This window comes from Petromyzon marinus, chromosome 46 (assembly GCF_048934315.1).
Source record: "Petromyzon marinus isolate PM22_M1 ecotype Great Lakes invasive population chromosome 46, UKy_Petmar_22M1.pri1.0, whole genome shotgun sequence".
Classification (NCBI taxonomy): domain Eukaryota; kingdom Metazoa; phylum Chordata; class Hyperoartia; order Petromyzontiformes; family Petromyzontidae; genus Petromyzon; species Petromyzon marinus.
Window position 1 is genome coordinate 15,859,356 of NC_133712.1, and position 27,933 is coordinate 15,887,288.

A 27,933-nucleotide genomic window follows, 5' to 3' on the forward strand; every position below is an offset into this window, starting at 1 on the left:
AATGTTATACGTTGATTTGCATTTTAATGAGGGTGTGTGACGGAGCTTGAGGTTGTGTGTGTGTGTGTGGCAGTGATGTGGGGAGCGGTGGCGCAGCAGTTTGTGCGCTGCGCTACGACCCCCGCGACCCCACTTTGATTTCCCGCTCACGGCTAACAGCAGTGTCAATTAGCTGAACTGGTCCTGGGCCTTCCCTAGGTCGACTCGGCCTTAATTAAGTACCTTGTGCGGGGTCTGAAAACATCAGCACTGGAGAGACAAAGGCGGCTGTGCGTGGTGAGGGCCACCCACCCACCAGCGTGCCGTGCCGGCGGCCTTCATCGGCACTCGCTAACGGCACTTGCCCCAACAGCCTGTGCAGAATACACGAGGGATCTTTGTCCTTGGGTGCAGTGAGTGTGGGCTGCAGGATGAATAGGTATTATACTGGCACTTGTACATTTACGATTTCCACCACTGGACAGGCATTTCATGAATAGTAATGCCTAATTTTGCCATCTTTAATTTTACGAAGAGAAGCGTGCTAGAGACTTGGATTTCAGGGCTGTACGATCCCGTTAATTGGTGTACAATTATTTGACGGTTGTTTGGATAATTTTTTTTTGCATTGCCCAAATCTCGAAATGCAGATATTCGAAGAGTCAATCGTGTGTCTCCGTATTCAAACAATAACCGAGCGGCCTTTTCTCTTTTTTGTCATTGTTCCCCGAAACGGAGCCAGTGATGGCCCATTTTACCTTTCCCCCGGCGAGGTGCCAGCCTCTCCATCGGGTGACACACCTCCGTTGACCTCCTACAAAGTGGCGCTCTTTTACCTGCCCTCCAAAGTGGCGCTGTTTTACCTGCCCTCCAAGCGTGTGCCGTCAGCCGAGATCTGAATTCACGATTACACCCCCGCCCCCCCCCCCCGCGGACCATGAGATTGGTCGCGACGGCCGAGCGGTAGCGCGGTCGCCGCTCGTCGACCGGAGGTCGGCTGTTTCAGCCCGGTGGGTCTCCCCACCCACCCACTTAATGCTGCAGTAGTATCAATCCGTGAGCACTGTGTCGAGAGTGAAATCTTCCCCGTGACGTCGTTCCAAAAAGTATCGACGTGCGTGTGGGGGGGGAGGGTGGTGGGGGGGGACGTCGCGGTAACCAATTTTTTTGCCAAGTGTGAAAGTGAACGCCTTCGTGGTCGCCTTTGCGCTGTAAGCTTACCGAAGTAATAAAATTAGTTAGTATCATCAGCACGCGTGAATTATCATGATGGTCATCATCGGTCACGTTGTGTATTCACTGCCAGATGAAGGCCTTCCCACACCGTCGCCATTTCCGCACGGCCCTGCCGTTCCACCCGGTGCGTATCGTGCCTGCATATTGAACGCTCAAGTCGTGGCCCCATCTCTGCGGTGGTCAAAAATGAATGCGTTTGGGATCGGGTGGTGTGGCGGCGGGTCACAGCAGAAGGGTTCGTTGGAGCGACGGAGAAGTAGGTTGTGTAAAATATCCTCCTCTTCGTCCCCTGCAAGTTGAGCGATGATTGTCTTCCGTCATCGCGGCCTTCTCCTCTGTGGGCCCGTAGATGACCGGACAAGGCCGACGATCTGTGATGGACAGACCCTGTCGTCACAACTCGGGCGCCGCGTGTTTATACGTGTAGAGTGGTAGTTAGTGACGTCATGTCACGCTCGCCTCCGGTACGATGACGTCACGTATGGTGACGTCATGCACAGGGGGCGGGACGGTGACATCATGTCCCCCTGGGATATTTAGGTTGGGAGCCGTGACGTGTTCGGGGTCGTTGCGGGGAGCCGGGAACGTGTGAAGTTGGAAGTTGGGACCCAGGGTAGGGGGAAATTGGCACCAGGCTAGGGTAGCCTGCGGGTGTGCTAGGGACCTCCCCAGTACCCTTCCCCTGGGGTGTGGAGTGTAGGCAGTGAGTGGGCAGTACACGGAGTTGTGTGCGAAGAGAAGTCTTTAATAAAACAACTGGCGCAAGCCCCTACATGAAGATCTGCCTCCGAGTCGTCATTTACGCCTCAACACATGTGTAGTGTCCTCCTTCCTCGAGGCGTGTGTGTGTGTGGCGTGCTGCTATCGTTGTTGTAGCGCAAGTTGAGCACGGAGGAAGCCGCTGCTGTGGTTTCACAAGAGGGGGCGGTGTTACTGCTGCGTGTGATCCCAATCGAGATTTTTTTTGCGGTGTCATTTTTCAATACCTGGCAAATTTTGACCATGGTACCGGCACACACAATGGCCTTCTCCTTTTGTGGATGACATCGTGGAATATTTTAGCATCCGCTAATGGAGCAGAGGGCAACGTATTTTACGGTTAATACACTTGCAATAATCACCAGGGCATGGCCTACGGGAATTCGAACCGCAAACCTCTGAAACCAAGCAGGCGAACACGCCACCGCCCCCCATGAGCAGCACTGCCCCGGCTCTCGTTTCGGCAGGAAGACGCTGACCTTTAAGATGCGGGGGGCCGGAGTGGTGGAGGTGGGGGGGGGGTGGTGAACCTTGAACGTTCTTGTAGCGAACCAGAAGTTTCTTCTCGTGGCCACAATGGCCTAGTTTCAGAGTCCAGTAACTCCTCGTGACGGGTTGGAACGCCAGTCGATTGGCCGGTGTTGCGCAGTTTACAGGAACGGGCAAACGCGGCGACCACGGCAACCACGGCAACCACGGCACCGAGCGTAACGAACGACGGTGGCCCGTTCACCCCTCTGCCACCATCGCCGCTGCTGCAATTTTTTTTGTAAAGGGCCTGCCAGCCGTGGGAGCCGTCAGAATTCCCACTTCCCTGTGGCAGGCGGCACACCGACATCAGCCGCCGTGTATTTATAGCCAGGCGAAGGAGCCCGCTGCACTTTGGCGAGAACGCTCAAGGCACTGTCTGAAATGCGTGAGTTCAGGCCATGGTTGGGGAAAGGTCGACTGGGCCCATCCGTCGCCCCAAGGTCAGTGACGGTAAATGCTACTTTGTTGGAGTCTCCTATTAATTGATTTATTTTTTGGGGTCAGTTCGCATAAGTAAAATGCGTGTCGTAAACCCTCCTCCGCTACTACACGTATTTCACTTGTGTGATCTGAGCCGGAAACCAATTATGAACCTTAAGTTTTTGTTCACAAAAGCCTATTGGGTTTGACTGGCTCCTGTCATGCGTTATGTAGAATTTCCACTGCTGGCTCATTGCCGACGGTCGTGATGGTGCTGATGTTCAAGGGAGGCAGTGTGACTTAATGTAATGCAATGCAGTTTTCAGGAGCCATTTCTTTAGACTTGCTTGTTGCGTTTAGTTCGTTGTCCTTCCCTGCACCTCCGATTAGCGCGGTTCGGCTACGTACGGTGCGAAATAAGTTCAGCGTATACACATTCGTCCAGTTAAAACGCAAAAGTGAGTGTCGGTGCAGTACAGAATTGTCTCAAGTGAGAGTGTGCTGGTGTACGCCTGTCATCCACAATTTAATTGGTAGGTGTAAGTTTGATCACTAAGAGATCGTGATGTGGAAGTACAGGGACTCCTCTACATACGAACGTTTGTCCAGTTGCCTGTTCGGACCGAGTTGTACGTTGAACCACCACGCAATAGATGGCGGTGGTGGCATCTACATCTGTAGAACTTGAAGAACCAGTGGCATCTACATCTGCAGAACGTGAAGAACCAGTTGCATCTACATCTGCAGAACGTGAAGAACCAGTTGCATCTACATCTGCAGAACGTGAAGAACTAGTGGCATCTACATCTACAGAACGTGAAGAATCAGTGGCATCTACATCTGCAGAACGTGAAGAACCAGTGGCATCTACATCTGCAGAACGTGAAGAACTAGGGGCATCTACATCTGCAGAACGTGAAGAACCAGTGGCATCTACATTTGCAGAACGTGAAGAACCAGTGGCATCTACATCTACAGGAGATTATACAACTTTTAAAGCCATTGACCGTGTTTAGTGTACACGCCGTACAAAATGTTTGGCTTACGAACAAATTGACTTACGAACAGACCTCTGGAACCTAACTCGTTTGTAAGTAGATGGGTCCCTGTAGAGCAGCAAGTGTTATTTTCGTCTCTCTGATCTTTTACATTAACAGATACAATTTCTGACTAACACAGCTACCTCGCGCGCCGTCCTCGAGGTTGCTGCTTCACGACCTTACATCAACATGCTAATCTCTCACATTAACATAGCCACCTTGGCGCACTCGCCGTGAAGGGGTCTCGGCGATTTTGCATTGACATGCTAATCTCTGCCTCGCAGCCCTGTGATTGGTGGAAACCCACCACCGCTGCAGTCGCTGCCCCCCACCTACATTAACATTGGCTGCTGACATTTGGGCTACACCCATTTAAAACCGAGCGGTCTTGAGGCTCAGAGAAGGCCTCTCCTGGGTAGATAAAAAAACAATCATTAACTTTTTTATGGACATTTCTACATGCTCACAATTTAACAGCTCACTTCGCCATGGAAGAGAAAACGCTTTTTAACGTCATTAATAACACAATCCTATATCCAGGACTTTCCTGAATATTACGGTTGTTTGTTTTAGAGGGCCCTACCACAGGTTCTCGCACAGACTTAAATTGCTGATCCACTCTTTGTTGTCGCCGGTGATTAAACAACCAAGTTTCAGTTCGTTTTTGTATGATAAATCCGAATGTTACTTCGAGTGAAGTCACCATTGAGACTTTGGTGGCTCAGCCAAATTAATCTCCGTGGCGTTTATTCTGTTGAGGTGCCTTTGTACAGTCCGTTCAAGTCAGTTTCTTTTTCTAAAAGGAAGGAGATCATTAAGTAAATACAATCATCAACGCATAAAAGGCCCTTTCAAGAACACTCCGCGTGTGATGGTCACGTGACCAAAAGAGCCCAGATAACGCAAATTTCCTGCAGAATGAAAGCCAGCCTTCTGAGCTCAACTCCACAGTGGATGACAAAAAAACTTTACTTGAAGCCGTGAATACAAAAATAATCCTGTTTTATATATATCTATATATGAAGGGGACGACAACGTTGTTTCAGAATTCAAAATGCGGAGCGACCGCACCACCGCCCGAGCTTTGGGAGACGATGAATGCCGCGCAGCATTCCGATTGACGTCAGCGCGGTCCGGATTGCGGCTTCGAGGCCGCCGGTGCGCGGGCAAAGAGAAGTGTTCGCGAGAGACGGTGGCCCGCTATATTTTCACCTCCAGCTTTTTCCCCCGCTATTTTTAAATGCCTCCAATTAACATAGCCGCGGAGAATTCTTGTCGTTGAGCAAATGACGCACACTCAATAAACCCCCCCCCCCGCCCGCCGCTCGCCCGGCCCACCCGGGCCACCCAGCCAGCCCACCCTCAAAAAAATAAAACCGCATCGGAACAGACCAGTGGGGGTGCGTCTTTGTACGATTTCCAATTGGATTGCACTTGGCCGTCGGTCGGCGCACGTGGCGCGATTGGTTTCTGCATGCGGTTCCTACGCTACGGCGCGCGTGAGCGGTTGCCAGGGTTGCGTCACTTAGCAGTGCGTGGGGCTGCTAGTCGAGTTGTCGGTTGCGTGTGTCATTCCACGGCTTCTCCTACCCCCCTCCCCCCCCCCTCGAGTCCGCGTGGTGCTGTGAACGCGAGAGACTCATCCCTGGTCTCTTGAGTTTCTCGCCCGGTTAAACCAAATGGACCGGACATCTGTAAAATGAGAGCGTTACGGTTCATAGGATTCCTCCAGCATAAAGAAAGATTCTTATTCTAATTCGCCCGATGAAATTGTTTTTTTAATAACCAGCGCAAATATCACACTGAAATTGTAAATGTTATGGGTTTACTCTTTGACACACCGGTATACTGAACTAGTGACTAAATTGCCATGTTTTGTTTACGTGACAAGCCTTACTCACACTGGCAGAGCCAGTGGGGGGGGGGGGGGGGGGGGGGGGGGGCTGGGGTGGCACGTGCCCCCCCAATGATCCGATCAAAATCCCTATTTTCGATCGTAATAAATCGGCATTTTGCAACTCCCACTGCCACTGTGCAGCATATTATTACGTGCCAGGGACTCTGTGAGATGATAGGACAATAGTCTGAGTCCATAAATGGCAATAATTAATGGCAAAGCAGTTATAAGTGACTCACAGAATTGTGCGCAGTTGCGTATAGAGTCTACGACTTCCCTGAAGGCATCGACACCTTCAGCGAGCGCGGTGCCGATCACACAACGCGGTTCGAATTCGACCCTCGATCGATGGCTGCGCCATCGCCGCACACGCGTCGAATAAAAAGCAAGGGACAAGTCCTTACTTACTAACAACTCCTTACTTTCTAACAACTCCTTACTCACTAACTCCTTACTTACTAACTCCTTACTTACTAACAACTCCTTACTTACTAACAACTCCTTACTCACTAACTCCTTACTCACTAACAACTCCTTACTTACTAACAACTCCTTACTAACAACTCCTTACTTACTAACAACTCCTTACTTACTAACAACTCCTCTATCATTTTTAATTGCTGGAAGGGTTGCCCCCCCCCCTACCTGAAAATCCTGGCTCCGCCAATGCTTGCTCATTGGTTGCGTCGGATGGCGGCGGGTTTAACAACGCATTAATATTTACGCGGTCAAACCCCAAAAATAACTTTTATTTTTCCTTAGAGCTCGCGGCTCGCAATTGGAATGTCGGGGGGAATTCAAAATAGCGAACGTCCGTGAATGAAGCCACACCGCATCGGAGTCCCACCATAGGCTGAGTAGACTTCAGTGAGGGCCAGTCCGGGTTAGGAATTTCACCGAGTAGATGACTGGGTAACAGAGTTGCAGTGCTTTCACCACAACCTCTCCTAATGTTCGGGCATTTGATGTGGCCGAATTGGTAGCACATTTGCCGCATAGGTTAATACTGCGGTATGTATTAACGCTAATAGATACAAAGCCTTCTGCTTCACAGTGCACATTTCCAGATGCCATGTAATTCACATGGATATGCCGTTGCGTGCCAGCGTTATGGGGCAAAAAAATTACCAAATTAGAATTTTATTTCCACTAAAATGACTCGATTTGAATACACAAAGCAATAGGCGCTGCACTTTGTACTGCCAAAATTTTGACTGGACCCTCCTGGAAACGATGTCATGAGATGCACGTGAAGCTTTCCTGAGTAAACAAGCGTAGAAATAGTGGTCACAATAACAACACCTGCTGTTTGCCACTGAGTGGCCGTGACGTCACCACACGCCCGTGCCAGGCTACAGGTACACCTTGAGGCCACGTGAAGTGTGGAAGGCTCGCTGGCAGGAGGTCACGGGACCGACCCAGGTGCTGCGGGTTGACTGACTTGAGATGACTGGCAGATGCACCACCTGTGCTCCCCACTGCCACCTTGCATCATTTTAGCCGCCAGGCGCTCCGCTCGTTGTTGTCAGCGGTCCTTCCTCTGCCCTCTGTTGTTGCTGGATGGCACAAACTAAACGCAAAGGAGTTGTAAAGAAATTCGTTTTCAATCTAGATTTCAAAGTGCATAGCACCAGCGGCTTCCTCATTTTGTAAGGAAGAGCATTCCAGATGGCCGCAGAAGCATATTTGAAAGCGTGTGATGCGGTGACCATCATTGTTCGACGGCTAGCCAAAAGCCGCTGCGAGGATGACCAGATTTCCCGTGATTTTTTATATTCCTTGACGAGATCAGCAAAGTACTGTGGTTCATTCGTGGCAAGCACTTTGTGTGTAATGATACATACACGTGTGTGCGCACAGGCAACACGCGTGCACGCACACACGCGCGTTTGCAAGAATGAAATGTGACGGGCAACAAAAGTCGCACTACCACCGCCGCGAGGGACGTGGCTGTGACGTCAGCCGAATATCAGAATCGGCGTCTTGTTCCAATATGGCACAGAGATGCATTGTGATAGTAGTAATATCTATCTGCCTCTGCAGATAGCACGTGTTCCTTGATCCGTGCCTGTGACCGACTGTGACGAGCACTTTTTGTGCAGCGAGGGCTGTAGAATTTGAGGCCCTTTCTCTTTTAAATAAATAGTGGCTATTTTGTAATGCCATTAGGTTTTTTCGCTGTGACCTTATTTCATTCGTGATTATTATCGTCCTTATGTACCCAGCAAAAGCATAACTGAGTCTCGTGGATTCTTCAGGAGGGGACTGCCAAGTTGTCAGGAGGTAGGGGGGCGGAGGGCGGGGGGCGGTGATACCTGCCAGTATTTGATGAAACCTGCCAGACATGCGGTGTCTCATCACCAGAGTCAGGGCTTGCCAGGTTAAAGGAAGACCAGTTTCAGCACTGAATGTCGAAACTGGTCCAGAGCATGCATTGCACAATGTTCATCAACACATTTTTTTTTACATTATTATATATTTTCTGATTTATTAAAATATCCGAACCCCAATAGTTGCTTGAGATGGGCCATCTCCGGTGCGTTCATTCACGCATACATGCTCTTCACCTCGCCTGTTTAAATATCAGTGGGGTTATCTATAAATAGATTGGCCTGTATTATCTGGAGGCTAGCATCCTTCTTATGCCTGAGGTTGATGTAAGGGCAGCAACTGCAATTTTACCTCTTGGTGGATGAGCCCCAGATAATTGCGTCAGTAGCGGCAGAGTATGTCACTGTGAATGATGCCTTCGTCGTATTTGCGAATCGGGCATCAAGTCTACGTTACATGTTCCGTGGCTCTGTCCTGGGTGGCCACAGTCTCCGCACACTGCCAGAGAGTTTAAAATTTTCCATTTGTGCATCGTCATCATCGTCAACAAAGTACAGCCGCATCTGCTGCCGTGGGGTTAGCGCAGTGGGTGCGCTTTATAGTTGCTGCCTGTAATCTTCCCTGGAGATTGAAGCCCAGCGTCTTCTGTGTCCGGTGATGAGGTTGGGGATGTGGCTTGCCGGACACGCCGGCCGCGTCCGCATCAATGTTTAATCGCACGACGTGCGCTCACCGGTGATTTATCTCCAGAAGGCCACGCCGGGTTTTCCCAGAGGATCGGCTGCGTTATCGCTCACCGCTGACATCAGCCACGGCCGGGAATCAAACTCGGGTTGTCATTTGCGCAGTGCGCGAACTGCTGCCCGCCACCAGCTCTGTCTCCATCATGTCTTGTCTCTCTCGCTCTCTGGGCCGTGCGGCAGAACTGGGAGCACGATAGCTTCATATTCCTCTTGATCACACGTTGTCTCACCCTCTGTCTGGGCCGTGCTGTAGAACTGGGAGCACCATGGCTTCAGCTTCCTCCTGATCACGTGTTGTCTTTCACTCTCTCTGTCTGGGCCGTGCTGTAGAACTGGGAGCACCATGGCTTCAGCGACGACTCCGTGGCCGACTTGTGGAACATGAGGCTCGCCTTCTTCTCCGGTCTCTCCGTCGCCATCGTGCTGGGCGCCATCTTCGTCCACTACCTCCCTGAGTGAGTTCCCCATGTCACGGTGGCTCGGAGATGTTAACTACCTCGCCTGGTGTACAGGAGGTCGTGAGTTTGATCCCGACCCTGACGCCGGTATATTTGGAGTTTGCGTGTCTTTCTCTCCCCACGTTCGCGTGGATTTTTCTCCGGGTCCTCCTGTTTTGCCCTCCACATTTATAATCAGCACGCGTTTTGGATATTTTGCTGCTGTAAATTTCCACGTGATAAGCCACTTCGTTGAGCCATCATTTGTGTCCAGGTCGCTTCTGGAAAAGAGCTACTTAGCTCAGTGGGGCCTTACCTGGTAAAATAAAACAAAGTTTAAAAGTTTGAGCTTAGTAATGCGTGCTCCTCGCCACCGCCACCACCATCATCACCGTCGTTTACTCCGGTTCAGAGTCGTCATTCACGTCGTAAACAACAACGCCAGTAAGTGGACTCTGTCCCCCCTGAAGCGTATCCTTCTCTGCACGCGAAAGTTTTTCTTCTGCGTTTTATACTTTTTTGCGGCCGACTTGGAGGCGACCCTGCGCTGTAATGGGAGGGGTCCTTGCCTGTAATGCCTGGCTCTGCTGATGAGACGCTGCGTATCCAAACCGGTGCAGAGATTCCCCTGTCTGGGTTGTGTAAGAAGTACTTTTATAAAAGCAAAAAGTGTATGTGGAGAGACGGATGTGTGTAGGAGACGTATCATTATTATTAGTCTGTACTCTTTGGTTCTATTGGGTAAAGTCACGTAGGTATTACTCTTTGGTTCTATTGGGTAAAGTCACGTAGGTATTACCTACGTGACTTTACCCAATAGAACCAAAGAGTATGGATCCTAGCAGTCACGAAAGCTTTAAATCTAGAATTATTAGTCTGCTTTTTTGTATCATTGCAATCGGTTCAGCAAAACTGTCACCCGACAAAGGAATGCGTCTCATGCCCCCGCCAAAAGCGAGTGGGCAGGGCACATCGCCAGAAGGTGATAAACGGCCGATGGGTGAGACTGGTGATGGAATGGCAGCCAAAGGAGGAAGAGAAACGTGCCCTAGCGCACGACCACCCGCGGAGGTGGAGCGGCGGAATGTGTTCGCACGTCGGAGTGTGGCATCACAGGACCGTGGAGGGATGCTGACAGGATGGAAAAGGCCTTCCTTCATTCAGCAGTGGATAGATCATAGCTGATGCTGCTGCTGCTGCTGCTGCAAAATAATAACGATGATGCGGTGATTAGTGGCAAAAATGATCGCTGTGGGCCTTGCGTGGATCGCGGCTCTCAAGAGATTCTCTTCGTGGGCTGGCTGGCTGGCCGGTTGAGTGGGTGAATGAGGCGATAGCGGCGATAAATGGAAACGTTTCGCTGTCACGCTTTGGCTTTTAACCCGCGCGCACTCACGGGAAAGGCGAGTGGACCTGTCGCATAGAGTCGTGGCGAGAGTCGTGGCGAGAACCTGGTGCCCTCGCCGGCGCGGGAGACTCTCTGCCCCTTGACGGGCGCCAGGGTAGCGGCACGGCGAACTAAAAAGAAAAAACCCGCGCACATTGCGGCTGCCGTTGGGCGCACCTCCGATTAGCACGGCTGGCCACGCACGGGCGCGGAAGAACTTCAACGTGCGTACGTACGCGCATGCATATGCGGCCAAACGATTCTCACGCTGAAAAATGACATGGAGATTACTCCGTTGGGCTTCCAGCTTGGCAACATTGCCATCTGCTACGAAAACTTTTCAGAATCCTCCTGAAAAAGAGCCTTGAGACTCGGCGAGGCATTCCTGGGTAAACACGCGTAGTAGTAAGAATAAATAAATATAAATAATAATAACTTGCCAAAACATTGGTATGGAATTCCAGAATATCTCCCGAAACCGTCCCCAGTTTGCAACCACATCAGGTCAAATGTGAAAGGTCTGTTGAGGTCAAACGCTGACTTAAAATCCGCACGTGTAGAATTCACGCGGCGCGTATCGTGGCCGCCTCCATTGCACACTACGTATCCCAAATGAACCTGCGGCGTTCCTGCCACTCCAAATTGCTTCCCCCGTAAAGCAGGATTGCCTTGACCCTTGCACCATTGGCTCAAAAGGTAAGCCGTTAATATTGACGGTCGCCATCACCATCCCTTCGTTCCGCGGCCCCCCCCCCCGGTGCTCTCCTTAACGGGGGGGGGGGGGGGGGTGAGCTGTAAACGCTGGACATCTGTGAAAAAGAGCTTCGCAGCTCATCGGATTCCTCCGGTTTCAGTACATCTTCTGATTCTGAATTCGCCAGCCGATGGCGATCGCGGTTGGTGCACCGGTTGGGCCCGTGCCCTGCGAGAGGCGTCAGAGCCGTCGTGTTTATTTGTTTGCCTGGCTGCTCGTTCTTTTGGCCATCGCGCGGGACCACGGGCATCCTGTTTTCCCAGCGTGGCTCATGGCCACCGCCTGCCGGCTCGTGAAACACGACGGGGATTCAGGTACAAGTAAAGTTACTAATACGTGCAGATGCACACACTCTCACACACTCGCACACAAAGATCCCCCATATAGCCTTAACAGACTGTAGGGGCACACACACACGTGCGTGCTTGTATATCAAAATGCGCCGTGTATATGATACACATATCATAGGTAAGCTACATGCACTGCATTCGATATACACAGCACAACTAAGCTGCATGCAATGCATTCGATATACACAGCATAAGTAAGTTGCATGCAATGCATTCGATATGCACAGCATAGGTAAGCTACATGCAATGCATTCGATATACAGCACAACTAAGCTGTATGCAATGCATTGGATATATACAGCATAAGCAAGCTACATGCAATGCATTCGATATACACAGCACAAGTAAGCTGTATGCAATGCATTCGATATACACAGCACAACTAAGCTGTATGCAATGCATTCGATATACACAGCATAAGAAAGCTACATGCAATGCATTCGATATACACAGCATAAGCACGCTACATGCAATGCATTCGATATACACAGCATAGGTAAGCTGCATTTAATGCATACAATATATATAGCATGTTAAAGCTGCATGCAATGCATATGATATGTACAGCATAAGCAAGCTGTATTCAATGCATACAATATATACAGCATAGGAAATCTGCATGCAATGCACACAATATATAGCATGGTAAAGCTGCATGCAAAGCATACGATATGTACAGCATAAGCAAGCTGTATTCAATGCATACAATATATACAGCATAGGAAATCTGCATGCAATGCATACAATATACACAACCGGCAAACCATACTCCGTATGTATATCATGATGTCAAGCTGTAAGCGGTATGGTTAAGCTGTTCGTCGCAGTGTGGGATGGTGATCATCTTTGTTGCTGTTCCTGAGCCCACTCGACCGCTGTTTATTTCCGACAAAGCGGTACGAATTTTATTGCCTCTTGAGATGATGGGCCGAGTCAAACCCCCAACTGGGATCCGAGTGCTTTAACAGTGGCGGCAACATGGCGGCTGGTATTTCATCACTCGACTCTCTTAAGAGAAATACAGCTCTCATTACGCCACACGACAGACATTTAAGCAGACACTTTTAACAATGTCAAGAGACTCAATGTCTCCACGCTATTGAGTGTGCATGCAGTGCAACTGCAACGGCACCCAGGGGCTGGAGGGGCCCAGGCGCCGGGCTGCGAATGGCATGGGAAGGCGGACCGTGAGTTTTTCCAAATACCCTAGCATAGGATCGCAGAGCTTGGACGATCGTTAACGCCGGTTCTGACTCCCTTCCTGCCCGTCTGCTGTCCCCCCCCACCCCACCCCCCTCGAGCCTGCCGTGTGAAAACCGCGCGCGACACAAATGCCCGCGGCCGATTTTTTTGAGATGCAATTGGAACGTGTAAGCGAGACAAAAAAAAGCCCAGCAATTGTATAGAATGAACTCGTGCTTCCTCGCGCCAGGTCCCGTGCCAGTAATGTCGAGCCGCTGCACGCGGGCATGCGCTCGTCCCCGTCGACTTTGCCTCGCAGATCCCACCCCTGGCACCACGACGGGGTCCACAACGGTTTTGTTTACTGCCGGTAAAAAAAAATTTGCCCCGCGCGTGTTCAGTTCTCGCTCAACGGGGGCTCATGGTTACCGCGAGAAGAATGCGGCACTTGAAGCCGTCTGCTAATGCGCGTTGGCTCGCACGCACGCACGCTCACTCGCACGCTCGCACGCTTGCTGGCACGCTCGCACGCTCGCTCGCACGCTGGCACGCACGCTCGCAGCTTTGTCCTTGGGAAGGACCGTGAGCGTGCGTGATGCGCGCGGCCCTCCCCGCGCTCGCGCGCGCCTCCATCGAGTGGCCGCTAATAGACTGCCCCCGCGCCGCCGAGGGGGCGACGCCGTGCCACTTGAGAACCGCCGCCCGATGGGTCGGCGTTTGGAGGCCGTCGAATGGGGGTTGCCGAGGGGGGGGGGGGGTGGGCGGCCGCGGGCGTTGCGGCAGCTCGACAAAAGCGATCCCCCATGTCACCGTCGTCGCCGCCGTCGTCAACGTAGAGCCGATGAATAGCGGAGTTTGTTTTTTAATGGGCCGGGCGGCGCGCTTGGGTTTCGGCGAGCGGCAAAAAATCGCACGTGTCAATCCCCAGTCGGGCGGTCAGCTTGGCCCGTGGTCTTTGAACGGCCGGTCAGACTCGAGCAGCTTCAGCAGCAGCCCTCTTCCCATGCGGAGTCTGGCCTTCGCGTCGCTACACATACGTGCGCGGCCCTTTCTTCGATCCACTGCTGGCTGGATGACGACCTCCCCCACGTGGTGCGGAGGCATAGGAGGAAACTTTACGTATGGTACAGCAGTGGATTTAGCCGCACTTCATTGCCCACAGCATGGTACGCGCAGCACCTGTTTTATTCCTTCCAGTCGCCCCCCCCCAATCCAAGCACTATCAAGGCCCAATCTCTACTCAGCTGCTGAGATCCGATGAGATGGCAGGGCTCGCGCTGCGTGATTTGGTCAAAGGTTCCCCTACCTTTGACCACGCTCGCTCGCTCGGCGGTGCGTGCGTGCGTCTGCTGCGGGAGGCCGCCGGTACGACACGCCCGCGTTTCGGAGCCGGCCGCTCGACAAGAACCCGGCCCGGGGACCGTCTCCCACGCCATGGCACGCGCCAGCGCGGAAAACGACGGCGGGAAGTGGGGTGGGGGAGGGGGGAGGCGTCGAGGACGACACTCTTGTCAATTGGATGCTTCTGGCGCGAAATCAAAGTTGGTTGCGCTCCTAAGAGTTTTTCTTAATTTTTTTACTTTTACTTACACGGGTGCTGAGCAAAAAATGTTAAGCGGCCAGCAACAGGCAACATTGTTGAAGGTGTAATCGGAAACAGTGAATGCAATCCCTGGATCGAGCACGGTTACTTCAAGGGATTGGGATGAGAGGCGATGTGAGGGAATTCCAAAGTGAAGCGGTGCCGGGGAAGACGCACAACTCTTTCTGCTGCTGCTTGTTGTGTGGTTCAGAGTGTTGTTGTGACCTACTGGCACAGTAGGGGGGCACAGTAGGGGGGCACAGCTGGTGTGCATCTGCCAGTCATCTCAAGTCGGTCAACCCACGGCACCTGGGTCTGTCCCGTGACCCCCTGCCAGCGAGCCCTTCGACACTTCACATGGTCTCAAAGTGCACCTGGCCTGGCACAGACGCCGTGGTGACATCACCACCCATTATTGACGAATGCCGACTGTTGTTGTTGTTGTTGCGACCTGCAGTGTGCTTGTGAGTTGAGTGTGTTGTTGTGGTCCGCGGTGTGGCACACCGTGATGGATGAGATAGAGCGGTGGGCCCGGTAGACCGAGTCCTCAACCATCAAGCGAGATTGACAACGGACTTAAAGCTCTGCGGGGAAAACTGCATTCCCGGCCTCGTGTGAGAGGGAAACCAATTGGTCAAGAACCCATTTGCTTCTCCCGCCGTCGCCCGGGGCGACCTCGCAGCTCCGCCGCGATCTTTGCCTGATCCATCAACCCCCGAAAGTAGCGGACCGCGAGATTCATCGTCGTGACGGGGCGGTGCTGGTCACACCAGGGTTACGTTTGACAAATACGTCAGAACCCAAGGTGAGGACCTCGACGAGTCTGTGTGTGAATGTTAGCGCTGGGAAGACAAAGGTGGCTGGGCATGGTGTGGACCCCATCGACCCCTAGTGTGTCTTTGAAATGTATGTTAAAGCATTTCACCAGGATGACGGTCCTTTGAAACAGAACATTCGGTTTGCAATGGGCGCACAGCGCGTCGATTGACGCAGACGTAGCAAACGGTGTAACGAGCCGCGCATACAAACGTTTTCAACCATGAAACTTTCTGCAGCATGTTGGCCTTAATAGGCGCATGGTAACGGCGATTTCCCCAACTCTCGGCAGGGCCAAGCAAGGGGCACTCGTCTTCATTTGCGCGAGCGTGTAATTGGGACAACCCGGCAGACCTTTTAGTTGTTATTGTTCCCCCCTTCTCAGAAGCGATCAGGGCCTTTCTCGGCGTAGCCTTGACAGACGGCTTTGCTTCAGAATGGGGGGCACCGTTCTTGTGTGGCGTCGCCGTGGCTACCGCTGAGATTCTGGTTTTCGCTGACTGTGAATTAAACCCCACCCCACCCCCCTCCCCCCCCCCCCCCCCCCCGGGGCTCTCAGGTGCAGCGAGTTGATGGGAGCCGATGACCGCACGCACGCAACCAAAAACAAAATAAATCGTGTTTTTTATTTGGCGAAAACGGGGCAGCTGTGAGAGTGGCACGTCTCGAAGGCGACCGCCGTGTGGCGTGAGCGCTAGCGGGGGGGGGGGGGGGGGTGGCGTGTGGTGAAGTGCGAGCCGGACTTTGTGAACGCTGAAGGGGATTTCTTTGGGGAATGTGGGGATTTTCCAACAGAGATCGTAAACGTGAATCGTAATTCCCATCGATTTGGTCAACAGGTTGAATGCACGTTGCCTTTGAACGGACGGAACTTTGATGAAGAGGGTTCGCTGTTTGTTCATGTTGGGGTTCGTTAGCCACGATCCGCTGATGCGGCGCGATCGCCGGCATTCTCTTGCTGAACGTGATAACGGGGCCCAACCTGGTCCCTGTCACGTTACTAATCTGACATCGGGATGCCTCGTTTGGACAGTAACATTAAAGCACCTTTAGTATTCAATGGAGGGGCAGATAATGTGTGAAAGGAGGCGCCGTATCGTCTGAAGTGTTGTTCACCTCCTTATATTCTCCACTACGGCACTCCATGGAGTGCCATGTCGGCAAGATGTTAACGACGTCGCTTAGTGTACAGGAGGTCGTGGGTTCGATCCCGACCCTGTGACGCCTGCTGTATGTTTGCAGTTTGCGTGTCTCTCTCATCATCATCATCATCACGGTGGCTAGGAGATGTTAACTCCCTCGCTTGGTGTACAGGAGGTCGTGGGTTCGATCCCGACCCTGACACCTGCGGTGTGTTTGGAGTTTGCGTGTCTCTCTCTCTCCCAATAGTCGCGTGGATTTTTATCCGGGTCCTCCGTTTTTTCCCCTGCACATTTAGAATCATCATCACGCCTTCGGGGTATTCGGCTGCTGTAAATTTCCACGTGATGAGGCCACTTGGTTGTGCCATCGTTTGTGACGGTTCAAGTTCGCTTCTTAAAAAGAGCTACGTAGCTCAGAGAATGGCCTTTACCCGGTAAAATAAAAACAGTATTTTTTGTTAGTTTATTGTTTCGTGATAATTTCGCAATATCTATTGCATTGTTTCGTGGCCGGCATTATTGATGGGACCTATAAAAAATGGAATCTCGGCCCCGGGGTTTTTTGTTTTGTTTCCTTTGTTGAAACAAATGTCAGAGGTGTGGTGTGGTGTGGGGGGGTAAACATTGATCCGTAAAACCTATTGGTCGATGGACTTAAATGTTATTTTACTCCGGCGACGAAACCACTCTTGCAAAATGGAATTTTTTTTCGGTAAGCCAATTGCGCTGTCCGCAATTCTCAGGTTTCCGCCGGCGGGCCCTGGCGCGTCGCGATTGAGCTAGAACGGTCGGGAGAGACGATCGGAGGGAGCCACTGTCCGCCGCTGCAAATCCTCCCCGCCCCCCCCCCCCCCCCGCGCAAGCTATTGCTTCAAACGTTTTTGGGAATTTCTCTGCCAACGTGTTCCACTCGCGGAGAAAACGAGGCTTAAGCGTTTTAACGGACCTTGTTTTTTTTTTTTTAACGTCCTAACTTAAAACATTGAACCGCTTAAATAAAGTGAGGGCCGTGCCGTCGTTGAGCCGCGGATCGATGGCGTTGACTCCGAGCGGCTGCGTTTCACTTCCACAAACGATTCTCCGCGCCATCGATTCGCTAATTTGACCGTGCCGCTGGAGCAAATTGCTGCGAGCTCGTTAAATGTCTCGCGTGAGAGCAGATGCCCAAGTTTGTTTATTGGTTTCAGACTAACAGGGCCCGCACGCATCCCCCTTTGGACGTTGCCGTCGATCTGCCCCTCTGGACGAGACGTCCTGCCAGCCGGCCAGCCAGGCAAACTTGTTTCTGATTAAGCGTGGAAATAATGTTTGATACGGTACTCCCATGGCTGCCTGGACAAATGAAATAAAATGCTTTTGTTATTTACGCGGAGGGACAGGTATGGGAAGGGAGGCATTGGTCAGTATCACCTGGGGTGGATGAGGAGGAGATGGAGCGTCGTGGCCTCCCTGATTGTCCGTGCATTCGCAGGGCACAGGTCGACTGTAGCTCAACTACTTACAGGCCACAGGACGACTGTAGCTCAACTACTTACAGGCCGCAGGACGACTGTAGCTCAACTACTTACAGGCCACAGGACGACTGTAGCTCAACTACTTACAAGGACAGGGCTGGGTTTCCTCATGTGCCCGTGAGCCGTGGGGGTTGATCGGTATTGCTTGAGGTGGAAAATGCTACGAGTGTTCACCACGGCAGCATCCACCTCGGGTAGACTTCACTATAACCAGTGTCCACCGTGGGTAGAGTCCACTATCGGCAACGTCCACAATGGGTAGAGTCCACCACGGGTAGACTTCACTATAGCTAGTGTCCACCGTGGGTAGAGTCCACTATCGGCAACGTCCACCATGGGTAGAGTCCACCACGGGTAGAATTCACTATAGCTAGTGTCCACCGTGGGTAAGTCCACTATCGGCAACGTCCACAATGGGTAGAGTCCACCACGGGTAGACTTCACTATAGCTAGTGTCCACCGTGGGTAGAGTCCACTATCGGCAACGTCCACCATGGGTAGAGTCCACCACGGGTAGAATTCACTATAGCTAGTGTCCACCGTGGGTAGAGTCCACTATCGGCAACGTCCACAATGGGTAGAGTCCACCACGGGTAGAATTCACTATAGCTAGTGTCCACCGTGGGTGGAGTCCACCATCGGCAGCGTCCACCACGGGTAGAAACCCAAGTGTACTTTCTGCCTGCCTGTCTGTCCGAGAAACGCTTCTTCTTTATCCTCATGCTCCTTTCGTGTTTTGCATTGCATCCGGTTTTTATTTTCTCTTTTTCAAAGCGATATTCTCCACGCCACGCTCTCCCCTCTTAACGTAGATGCCACTGGTTCTTCGTGTTCTGCAGATGTAGATGCCACTGGTTCTTCACGTTCTGCAGATGTAGATGCCACTGGTTCTTCACGTTCTGCAGATGTAGATGCCACTGGTTCTTCATGTTCTGCAGATGTAGATGCCACTGGTTCTTCGTGTTCTGCAGATGTAGATGCCACTGGTTCTTCACGTTCTGCAGATGTAGATGCTACTGGTTCTTCACGTTCTGCAGATGTAGATGCCACTGGTTCTTCACGTTCTGCAGATGTAGATGCCACTGGTTCTTCACGTTCTGCAGATGTAGATGCCACTGGTTCTTCACGTTCTGCAGATGTAGATGCCACTGGTTCTTCACGTTCTGCAGATGTAGATGCCATTGGTTCTTCACGTTCTGCAGATGTAGATGCCACAGGTTCTTCACGTTCTGCAGATGTAGATGCCACTGGTTCTTCACGTTCTGCAGATGTAGATGCCACTGGTTCTTCACGTTCTGCAGATGTAGATGCCACTGGTTCTTCATGTTCTGCAGATGTAGATGCCACTGGTTCTTCGTGTTCTGCAGATGTAGATGCCACTGGTTCTTCACGTTCTGCAGATGTAGATGCCACTGGTTCTTCACGTTCTGCAGATGTAGATGCCACTGGTTCTTCACGTTCTGCAGATGTAGATGCCATTGGTTCTTCACGTTCTGCAGATGTAGATGCCACAGGTTCTTCACGTTTTGCAGATGTAGATGCCACTGGTTCTTCACGTTCTGCAGATGTAGATGCCACTGGTTCTTCACGTTCTGCAGATGTAGATGCCACTGGTTCTTCATGTTCTGCAGATGTAGATGCCACTGGTTCTTCGTGTTCTGCAGATGTAGATGCCACTGGTTCTTCACGTTCTGCAGATGTAGATGCCACTGGTTCTTCACGTTCTGCAGATGTAGATGTCACTGGTTCTTCACGTTCTGCAGATGTAGATGCCACTGGTTCTTCACGTTCTGCAGATGTAGATGCCACTGGTTCTTCACGTTCTGCAGATGTAGATGCCACTGGTTCTTCACGTTCTGCAGATGTAGATGCCACTGGTTCTTCACGTTCTGCAGATGTAGATGCCACTGGTTCTTCACGTTCTGCAGATGTAGATGCCACTGGTTCTTCGTGTTCTGCAGATGTAGATGCCACTGGTTCTTCACGTTCTGCAGATGTAGATGCCACTGGTTCTTCACGTTCTGCAGATGTAGATGCCACTGGTTCTTCACGTTCTGCAGATGTAGATGCCACTGGTTCTTCACGTTCTGCAGATGTAGATGCCACTGGTTCTTCACGTTCTGCAGATGTAGATGCCACTGGTTCTTCGTGTTCTGCAGATGTAGATGCCACTGGTTCTTCACGTTCTGCAGATGTAGATGCCACTGGTTCTTCACGTTCTGCAGATGTAGATGCCACTGGTTCTTCACGTTCTGCAGATGTAGATGCCACTGGTTCTTCACGTTCTGCAGATGTAGATGCCACTGGTTCTTCACGTTCTGCAGATGTAGATGCCACTGGTTCTTCACGTTCTGCAGATGTAGATGCCACTGGTTCTTCACGTTCTGCAGATGTAGATGCCACTGGTTCTTCACGTTCTGCAGATGTAGATGCCACTGGTTCTTCACGTTCTGCAGATGTAGATGCCACTGGTTCTTCACGTTCTGCAGATGTAGATGCCACTGGTTCTTCACGTTCTGCAGATGTAGATGCCACTGGTTCTTCACGTTCTGCAGATGTAGATGCCACTGATTCTTCGTGTTCTGCAGATGTAGATGCCACTGGTTCTTCGTGTTCTGCAGATGTAGATGCCACTGTTTCTTCGTGTTCTGCAGATGTAGATGCCACTGTTTCTTTGTGTTCTGCAGATGTAGATGCCACTGTTTCTTCGTGTTCTGCAGATGTAGATGCCACTGGTTCTTCGTGTTGTGCAGATGTAGATGCCACGATCAACACCTATTGCACGGCGGTTGCATTTACGACTCAGGCGACTGGACATACGGACAGGTTTGTTCGTATCTCTGAAAGTTTGTAAATCGAATGTTCCTAAGTAGAGCAGTCCTTGCAATAATATTCAATAATGAACCCCACCTCCGTCAAGTACAAGTTTATTTTATTTAGCCCGGTGAGGACTCGAGAGACCAGGTTAGTCTCATTTGAAAGGGTGACCTCCACCCAGCGCTTCCTCCTGGAAATGAACACAGATGAACGGACATATAAGGGGGCTTTTAAATTTGTAAATCTGTGGTATAATTCCTGTCGCGCATCTGCTATATAGCCGCATTTGTTTTCAATCGTCCATCTTGCGATTGGCTCACAGGTCAATTATGATGCTCGTGCGATTGGCTGACCACTTGAGTTGCTACAAAATAATAGCGTCGTGCGCTGAGGCCTCGGCGAGGTGTTGTGTCGTGATGGGCATTCGCAATCCCGTCTCTCAGTCCACTGCTGGATGAGGGGCCCTCCCCCAACACCGGCTCGGCAATAACGGACAGCCGCGGAGGGCACGGAACGGCGGAGAATCCCAAGCGACAAGCCGGACCGTCTGGGCTATTTGCGGTTTGCGGTAACCTTTTACGTCCCGATGATGACATCCAAATATAATTGTGTCGCAATGGTAACGGCTCCGGAATAATTGAACTGTAAAGGTTGCCCGTAATCAATAGCCTATCGGGGGGCCGGCCCGTGTCTTGCCGCGTCACGGAACCTTCTGGCCTCCGCGTCCTGTGCGCAAGCAGGGATCCCGCGTGAGTGACATCCGTAAAGTGCCGTCCGTTTATTTGCGTATTCTCTGCAGCTTGGGGGTGGGGGGAAGGTGGGGGGGTGAGGTGTGGGGGGAGGGCGCTTGCAGGTCACAAGGGCTGGGCGGATTGAATGCCGCCCTCCTCTCTGCCAGAAGTTGCTCGTCGCCAGCGTTACTATGATAGCGCGACATCTGATTGTAATTCGCGGTCCTGTGAATCCACTGCTGGATGAAGGCCTCCCCCGCGCCATGTGCGACACTACGAGCTGTTTCTTTGACCGTACTTCTGCCGCTCTGTGCACCGTAGATGCCCCGAACTGGCTCACCTTCTGTGTTGGCCGTTGGCAGTTTCCCGCAACTCGGTGACAAATGTGGTCACACGGCTGTTATGCGGTTTGCCACGAGGCACAAGTTCTGAGGCAGGAACCCATATACGTGACAACCATTCTCGAATTCCCAGCAGCTGGTGAAAACCTCCAGCCAGGCAGTGCTCAATTTAGCCACCCGGTAAGGATGACGACGATGATGATGGCAGCGATAATGACGACTGAACTTACGATCTCACGTCTGTATGTATGTTGAACTACTTTCGCACTGTACGTAGCCAACCGTGCTAATCGCAGGTGCGGGCGGGGGGGGAAGGACAACAAATAACAAGCAGTTCCAAATAAATGAGTTTTCAATTTAGATTTACAAGTGCATAGCTCCAGTGGCTTCCTAATATCAGTAGGAAGAGTGTTCCAGACGGCCACAGAAGCGCATCCGAATGCGCGTGAATCAGCGGCCGTCTTTGTTCGATGGCGAACCAAAATCTGCTGCGAGGATGACCGGAGTTCGCGTGATGGTTGATGTTCCTTGGCGAGATCAGGAAGGTATCGCGATAATGATGACTCGGCTCACGATCTCACGTACGTATGTACGTTGAACTTCTTTCGCACCGTACTTAGCCAACCGTGCCAATCGGAGTTGTGCGGGGGGGGGAAGGACAACAGATGAGCACACGAAAAGCAGTTCTATAGAAATGAGTTTTTAATCTCGACGATGATGATTTAAAAGTGAACAGCTCCCAGTGGCTTCCTAATATCGGGAAGGAAGAGCATTCCAGACGGCCGCAGAAGCGCATCGGAAAACTCACGACGGGGAGCCCTGCTTCTCTCCTATCAATTGAGCCGCATGCTCACCCCGAATCCATTCACGATTCTGTGTTCCGGGTGCGCTCCCGATGCAGAGCGTTGTGCTTGGAGCGCCACCATCAACACCGTTATGCTGTGGAAGGAGGGAAAAGGGAAGGAACAAATGTTTTATTTCTCTCGCGTGTAAACCTTCTTGGCTTGGACACCTTTATCCTGCCGGGCCACAGCGGCACGTTTGATATTTTCCCCGCTGGCGGATGGGCACGGCTTGGGCAAACTAAAATGTGTATTTGTAATGCACGGAATTTTTGAGATGAGCGACATCGGAGCATCGCCTGCTTTGAGCGCAAAATGGGCATGCTGTCCGTTGTTTCGGTTTTTTCCCCCGCCCGTCGCTTGCCAATCACTCAAAGCGCCCCCAAAGGGAACGGTGATCGCAAGTTTTGAGTGAAAATGTGCGACGTTTGATGTCGGAGTACATTATTTAACCGTTGCGAAGGCCAAATTGCGGCGACGTTTCTGCCTTCACAAGGACGACCTTTGCACAATGACAGTTTGCAGACCGAGGCGACGCGGTTATTCTGACTTCCTGGAATTCTGCGCCAATGGTTCTTGGCACACTTTGAAGCAACACGTCTCAAACGAAATAAGTTTTGTTATTTTTTCCAGAGTAAGGCGCGCTGAGCTGTGTGGCTCTTTTTTTTTAGAAGCGAGCTGGCCACAAACGATAGCCCGACGAAGTGGCTTTATCACCGCGTGGAAGCGTATCGCAGCCAAGTACTCTGAACGTGTGACGTTGATTGCAAATGCGGAGGGAATAACCGGAGGACCCTGGAGTCAAAGCCACGCGGGCCACGGGGAGAGAGAACACGCACGTTAGAAACGTCACGTGATCTAATCGCTGCATTTGATTGTTGGGAACCAGGCATTCTGTGGCACTCGGGGTTCCTCTCACTTGCCAATCGCTCATTTAGGGATTTGGCCAAATATCACAAAGCAGGAGATCCTCCTTAGAGTGAGACTCTCAAGACAAAAGGGTCGTTATTGTTATGAGATTGGAAATATATCAAGCGGGTCTTCCCGCTCGAATGGGTGGTGGCTGGCGCTCGTATTTCCATCGGTAGCCCCGAGCCAGTGGTGGTAATTCTACACTTCCATGGCGAGGTCAGTTTCGGGGAATGTGAAGATGCTTTCGGCTTCAGGCGCGGTTGGCTCTCAGCGATGGGCTCAGATGTACGCTAAATTGGGGGTCTAAAACCGATCACCTTCCTGTTGCGAGCGGAGCGTTGCTAACCGTATCGCCACCCAGCCGGATAATGACGACGTTCTCTGGATTTATAAGATGCGGCAGACAGTAAGTCTGCACCCCTAACTTGTGCCTGGTTGTCAATAAAGTTACGCGAAACCTTCTCAACATCAACAGCACACACACATTGACACACTGACTGGACTATAAGATGCACCCTCCTGACATTTGCATGAACATGCAAGGCAAAGAAGTGATTATTTTAATCCCAACAATGAAGCCAGTGTGTTACCGTTAGCCAACAAATCGTGCGGCAGTATTTTTTTTTTCACTTGCATTATTTGGACACGATCTTCTAATGACCTTTGGTAATGAAGACAGTGAGGATCGTTGATCACTCACCTCCTTAAATTGGCCTTCACTCCCCCCCCCCCCCCCAGTTCCGGCCGTGTACCTTGCGGATTCCGTAAATTTCCTGGCTTTCCATACACGGTGGTGGCGCATTGGTTGGGATCTACGGATGAAGAGCGCCACTTTACACAATGTCAATAATTGTTGCATTTCACTCGGTACCCTGGCCGATGTGATTTATTTATTTATTCCACGTCCCTGCTGCATGAAGACATGTCTCAACGGGCTATCGCCCCCCCCTCCACCCCCCTTAAACAAAAAGCATCGCTTTTCCGTCCGTCCGTCCATATCCCTTCCAATTAGGGCTTTGTAAGTCAGCCGTCGGGAGAAGTGGAAGGTGCGGGAGGGAGCCCGGCATTAGCCTCGGGAATTAAGCGAGCAAGATTAGCCTTTCATCTGGCACCAATCCTGACGTGATCGTATTAGCCCCCCCCCCCCGCCTCCCCCCACTTGAGAAGCGGTTGTTTCGGCAGAATTCCTCGCCTCCCGTTCCCGTTCGTTCGGGCGAACGGGAACGGGAGGCCGTCGTGGCGGCCGGTGGGACCGCGTCGATTGCGAGCGTCGCCGCGGCGATGGGGGCGACCGTTGCACGTGGACGTGAGTCGTCGCCCCGTGGGATTTGGGGGGCCGGGGTTCAAGTGGTGCCGTGGACCGTGCTGGCCTGGAACCTCGCCGGTGCTGCCCCGGCTGTCTCCTGGGCTCGTCGTCGTCGTCGTCGTCGTCGTTGTTGTTGTGTTGTTGTTGTTGTTGTGTTGTCTTGTTGTTGTCTTGTTGTTGTTGTTGTCTTGTTGTTGTCTTGTTGTTGTGTTGTCTTGTTGTTGTGTTGTTGTTGTTGTTGTGTTGTCTTGTTGTTGTGTTGTCTTGTTGTTGTGTTGTCTTGTTGTTGTCTTGTTGTTGTCTTGTTGTTGTGTTGTCTTGTTGTTGTCTTGTTGTTGTCTTGTTGTTGTGTTGTCTTGTTGTTGTGTTGTCTTGTTGTTGTGTTGTCTTGTTGTTGTCTTGTTGTTGTCTTGTTGTTGTGTTGTCTTGTTGTTGTCTTGTTGTCTTATTGTTGTGTTGTCTTGTTGTTGTCTTGTTGTTGTGTTGTCTTGTTGTTGTGTTGTCTTGTTGTTGTCGGGTGCTGTGTCCTGGCGGCCTCACGCGGGGTTCTGCTGCCGCGTCGTGCTTACCCCACGCTCTGCCCGGTGTCACTGCCCGCCCCCCCGAGTCACCCCCACCGCTATCCCCGCCGCTGTAAAGTACCTTGAGATGCGGTTGCGTTTAGACGCTGTGCATATTTAAATGTGTGATGTTGGATTTGTAGGAAGTCGACAATGGCCGCTCTGTAGAATAACTGCCCAGAGATGCACATTGGCTTTTGACCTTCGACGGGTGACAAAGACTTTCCGTTTAGCCACATGGACAGGGTCGCTGCATTCATCGCGGAGTGCCCTCCTAACCACGACTCTCCCGCTACCCACACACAGACTCGGATTTCATGACACAGCACGCGGATCTCTCCAGCACCGCTCAGCTCGCGCTCTCATGCGCACATGCGCACGTACGCGCACACGCACGTGCACGCAAGCACACGCACGCGTACGCGCACACAAAACAAAGACAAAGATCACCCGTGTAACCATAACAGACTGTTGGGGCAAGTGCTGTCAGCGAGCAGCACCTATGAAGGCCGGCCGCCTTTGTCTCCCCAGCTCCAATGTTTACACACCGCACCGGGTACTCATTTGAGGCTGAGTCGACCCAGGGGAGACCCAGGACCGTTTCAGATAACCGGTGTTGGCCGTGAGCGGGAATCGAACTCGGGTGCCCGGGTTCGTACACGCGGTAGAATCCGCGCACACACTCGGTATAATCCGTACACATACACGGTAGAATCCGCACAAACACACACGGTAGAATCCGCACACACACACGGTAGAATCCGCGCACACACTCGGTATAATCCGTACACACACACGGTAGAATCCGCACACACACACGCGGTAGAATCCGCACACACACGCGGTAGAATCCGCGCACACACACTCGGTAGAATCCGCACACACACTCACACGGTAGAATCCGCACACACACACACGGTAGAATCCGCACACACACGCGGTAGAATCCGCACACACACACGGTAGAATCCGCACACACACACGGTAGAATCCGCACACACACTCGGTAGAATCCGCACACACACACGGTAGAATCCGCGCACGCACACACGGTAGAATCCGCGCACACACACGGTAGAATCCGCACACACACACACGGTAGAATCCGCACACACACGGTAGAATCCGCACACACACACGCGGTAGAATCCGCGCACACACACGGTAGAATCCGCACACACACGCGGTAGAATCCGCACACACACACGGTAGAATCCGCACACACACACACGGTAGAATCCGCACACACACACACGGTAGAATCCGCACACACACACGGTAGAATCCGCGCACACACACACGGTAGAATCCGCGCACACACACACGGTAGAATCCGCACACACACACGCGGTAGAATCCGCGCACACACACACTCGGTAGAATCCGCGCACACACACGGTAGAATCCGCACACACACACACGGTAGAATCCGCACACACACACACGGTAGAATCCGCGCACACACACACACGGTAGAATCCGCACACACACGCGGTAGAATCCACACACACACACTCGGTAGAATCCGCGCACACACACACGGTAGAATCCGCACACACACACGCGGTAGAATCCGCGCACACACACACACGGTAGAATCCGCACACACACACGCGGTAGAATCCGCGCACACACACACTCGGTAGAATCCGCGCACACACACGGTAGAATCCGCACACACACACACGGTAGAATCCGCACACACACACACGGTAGAATCCGCGCACGCACACACGGTAGAATCCGCGCACACACACGGTAGAATCCGCACACACACACACGGTAGAATCCGCACACACACGGTAGAATCCGCACACACACACGCGGTAGAATCCGCACACACACGCGGTAGAATCCGCGCACACACACTCGGTAGAATCCGCACACACACTCACACGGTAGAATCCGCACACACACACACGGTAGAATCCGCACACACACGCGGTAGAATCCGCACACACACACGGTAGAATCCGCACACACACACGGTAGAATCCGCACACACACTCGGTAGAATCCGCACACACACACGGTAGAATCCGCGCACGCACACACGGTAGAATCCGCGCACACACACGGTAGAATCCGCACACACACACACGGTAGAATCCGCACACACACGGTAGAATCCGCACACACACACGCGGTAGAATCCGCGCACACACACGGTAGAATCCGCACACACACGCGGTAGAATCCGCACACACACACGGTAGAATCCGCACACACACACACGGTAGAATCCGCACACACACACACGGTAGAATCCGCACACACACACGGTAGAATCCGCGCACACACACACGGTAGAATCCGCGCACACA

At 52.0% G+C, this 27,933-nt stretch overlaps 1 protein-coding gene across 1 annotated transcript in view; it reads left to right on the top strand.

Annotated features, from left to right (window-relative positions):
- Nucleotides 1–27,933, top strand: part of NDUFB11 (NADH:ubiquinone oxidoreductase subunit B11) — a 67,919-nt gene that overhangs the window by 15,064 nt on the left and 24,922 nt on the right. Inside the window, exon 2 of the mRNA XM_032971346.2 lies at nucleotides 9,267–9,391. Coding sequence (XP_032827237.1) covers nucleotides 9,267–9,391 — 125 coding nt within the window. The remainder of the gene's footprint in view (nucleotides 1–9,266; nucleotides 9,392–27,933) is intronic.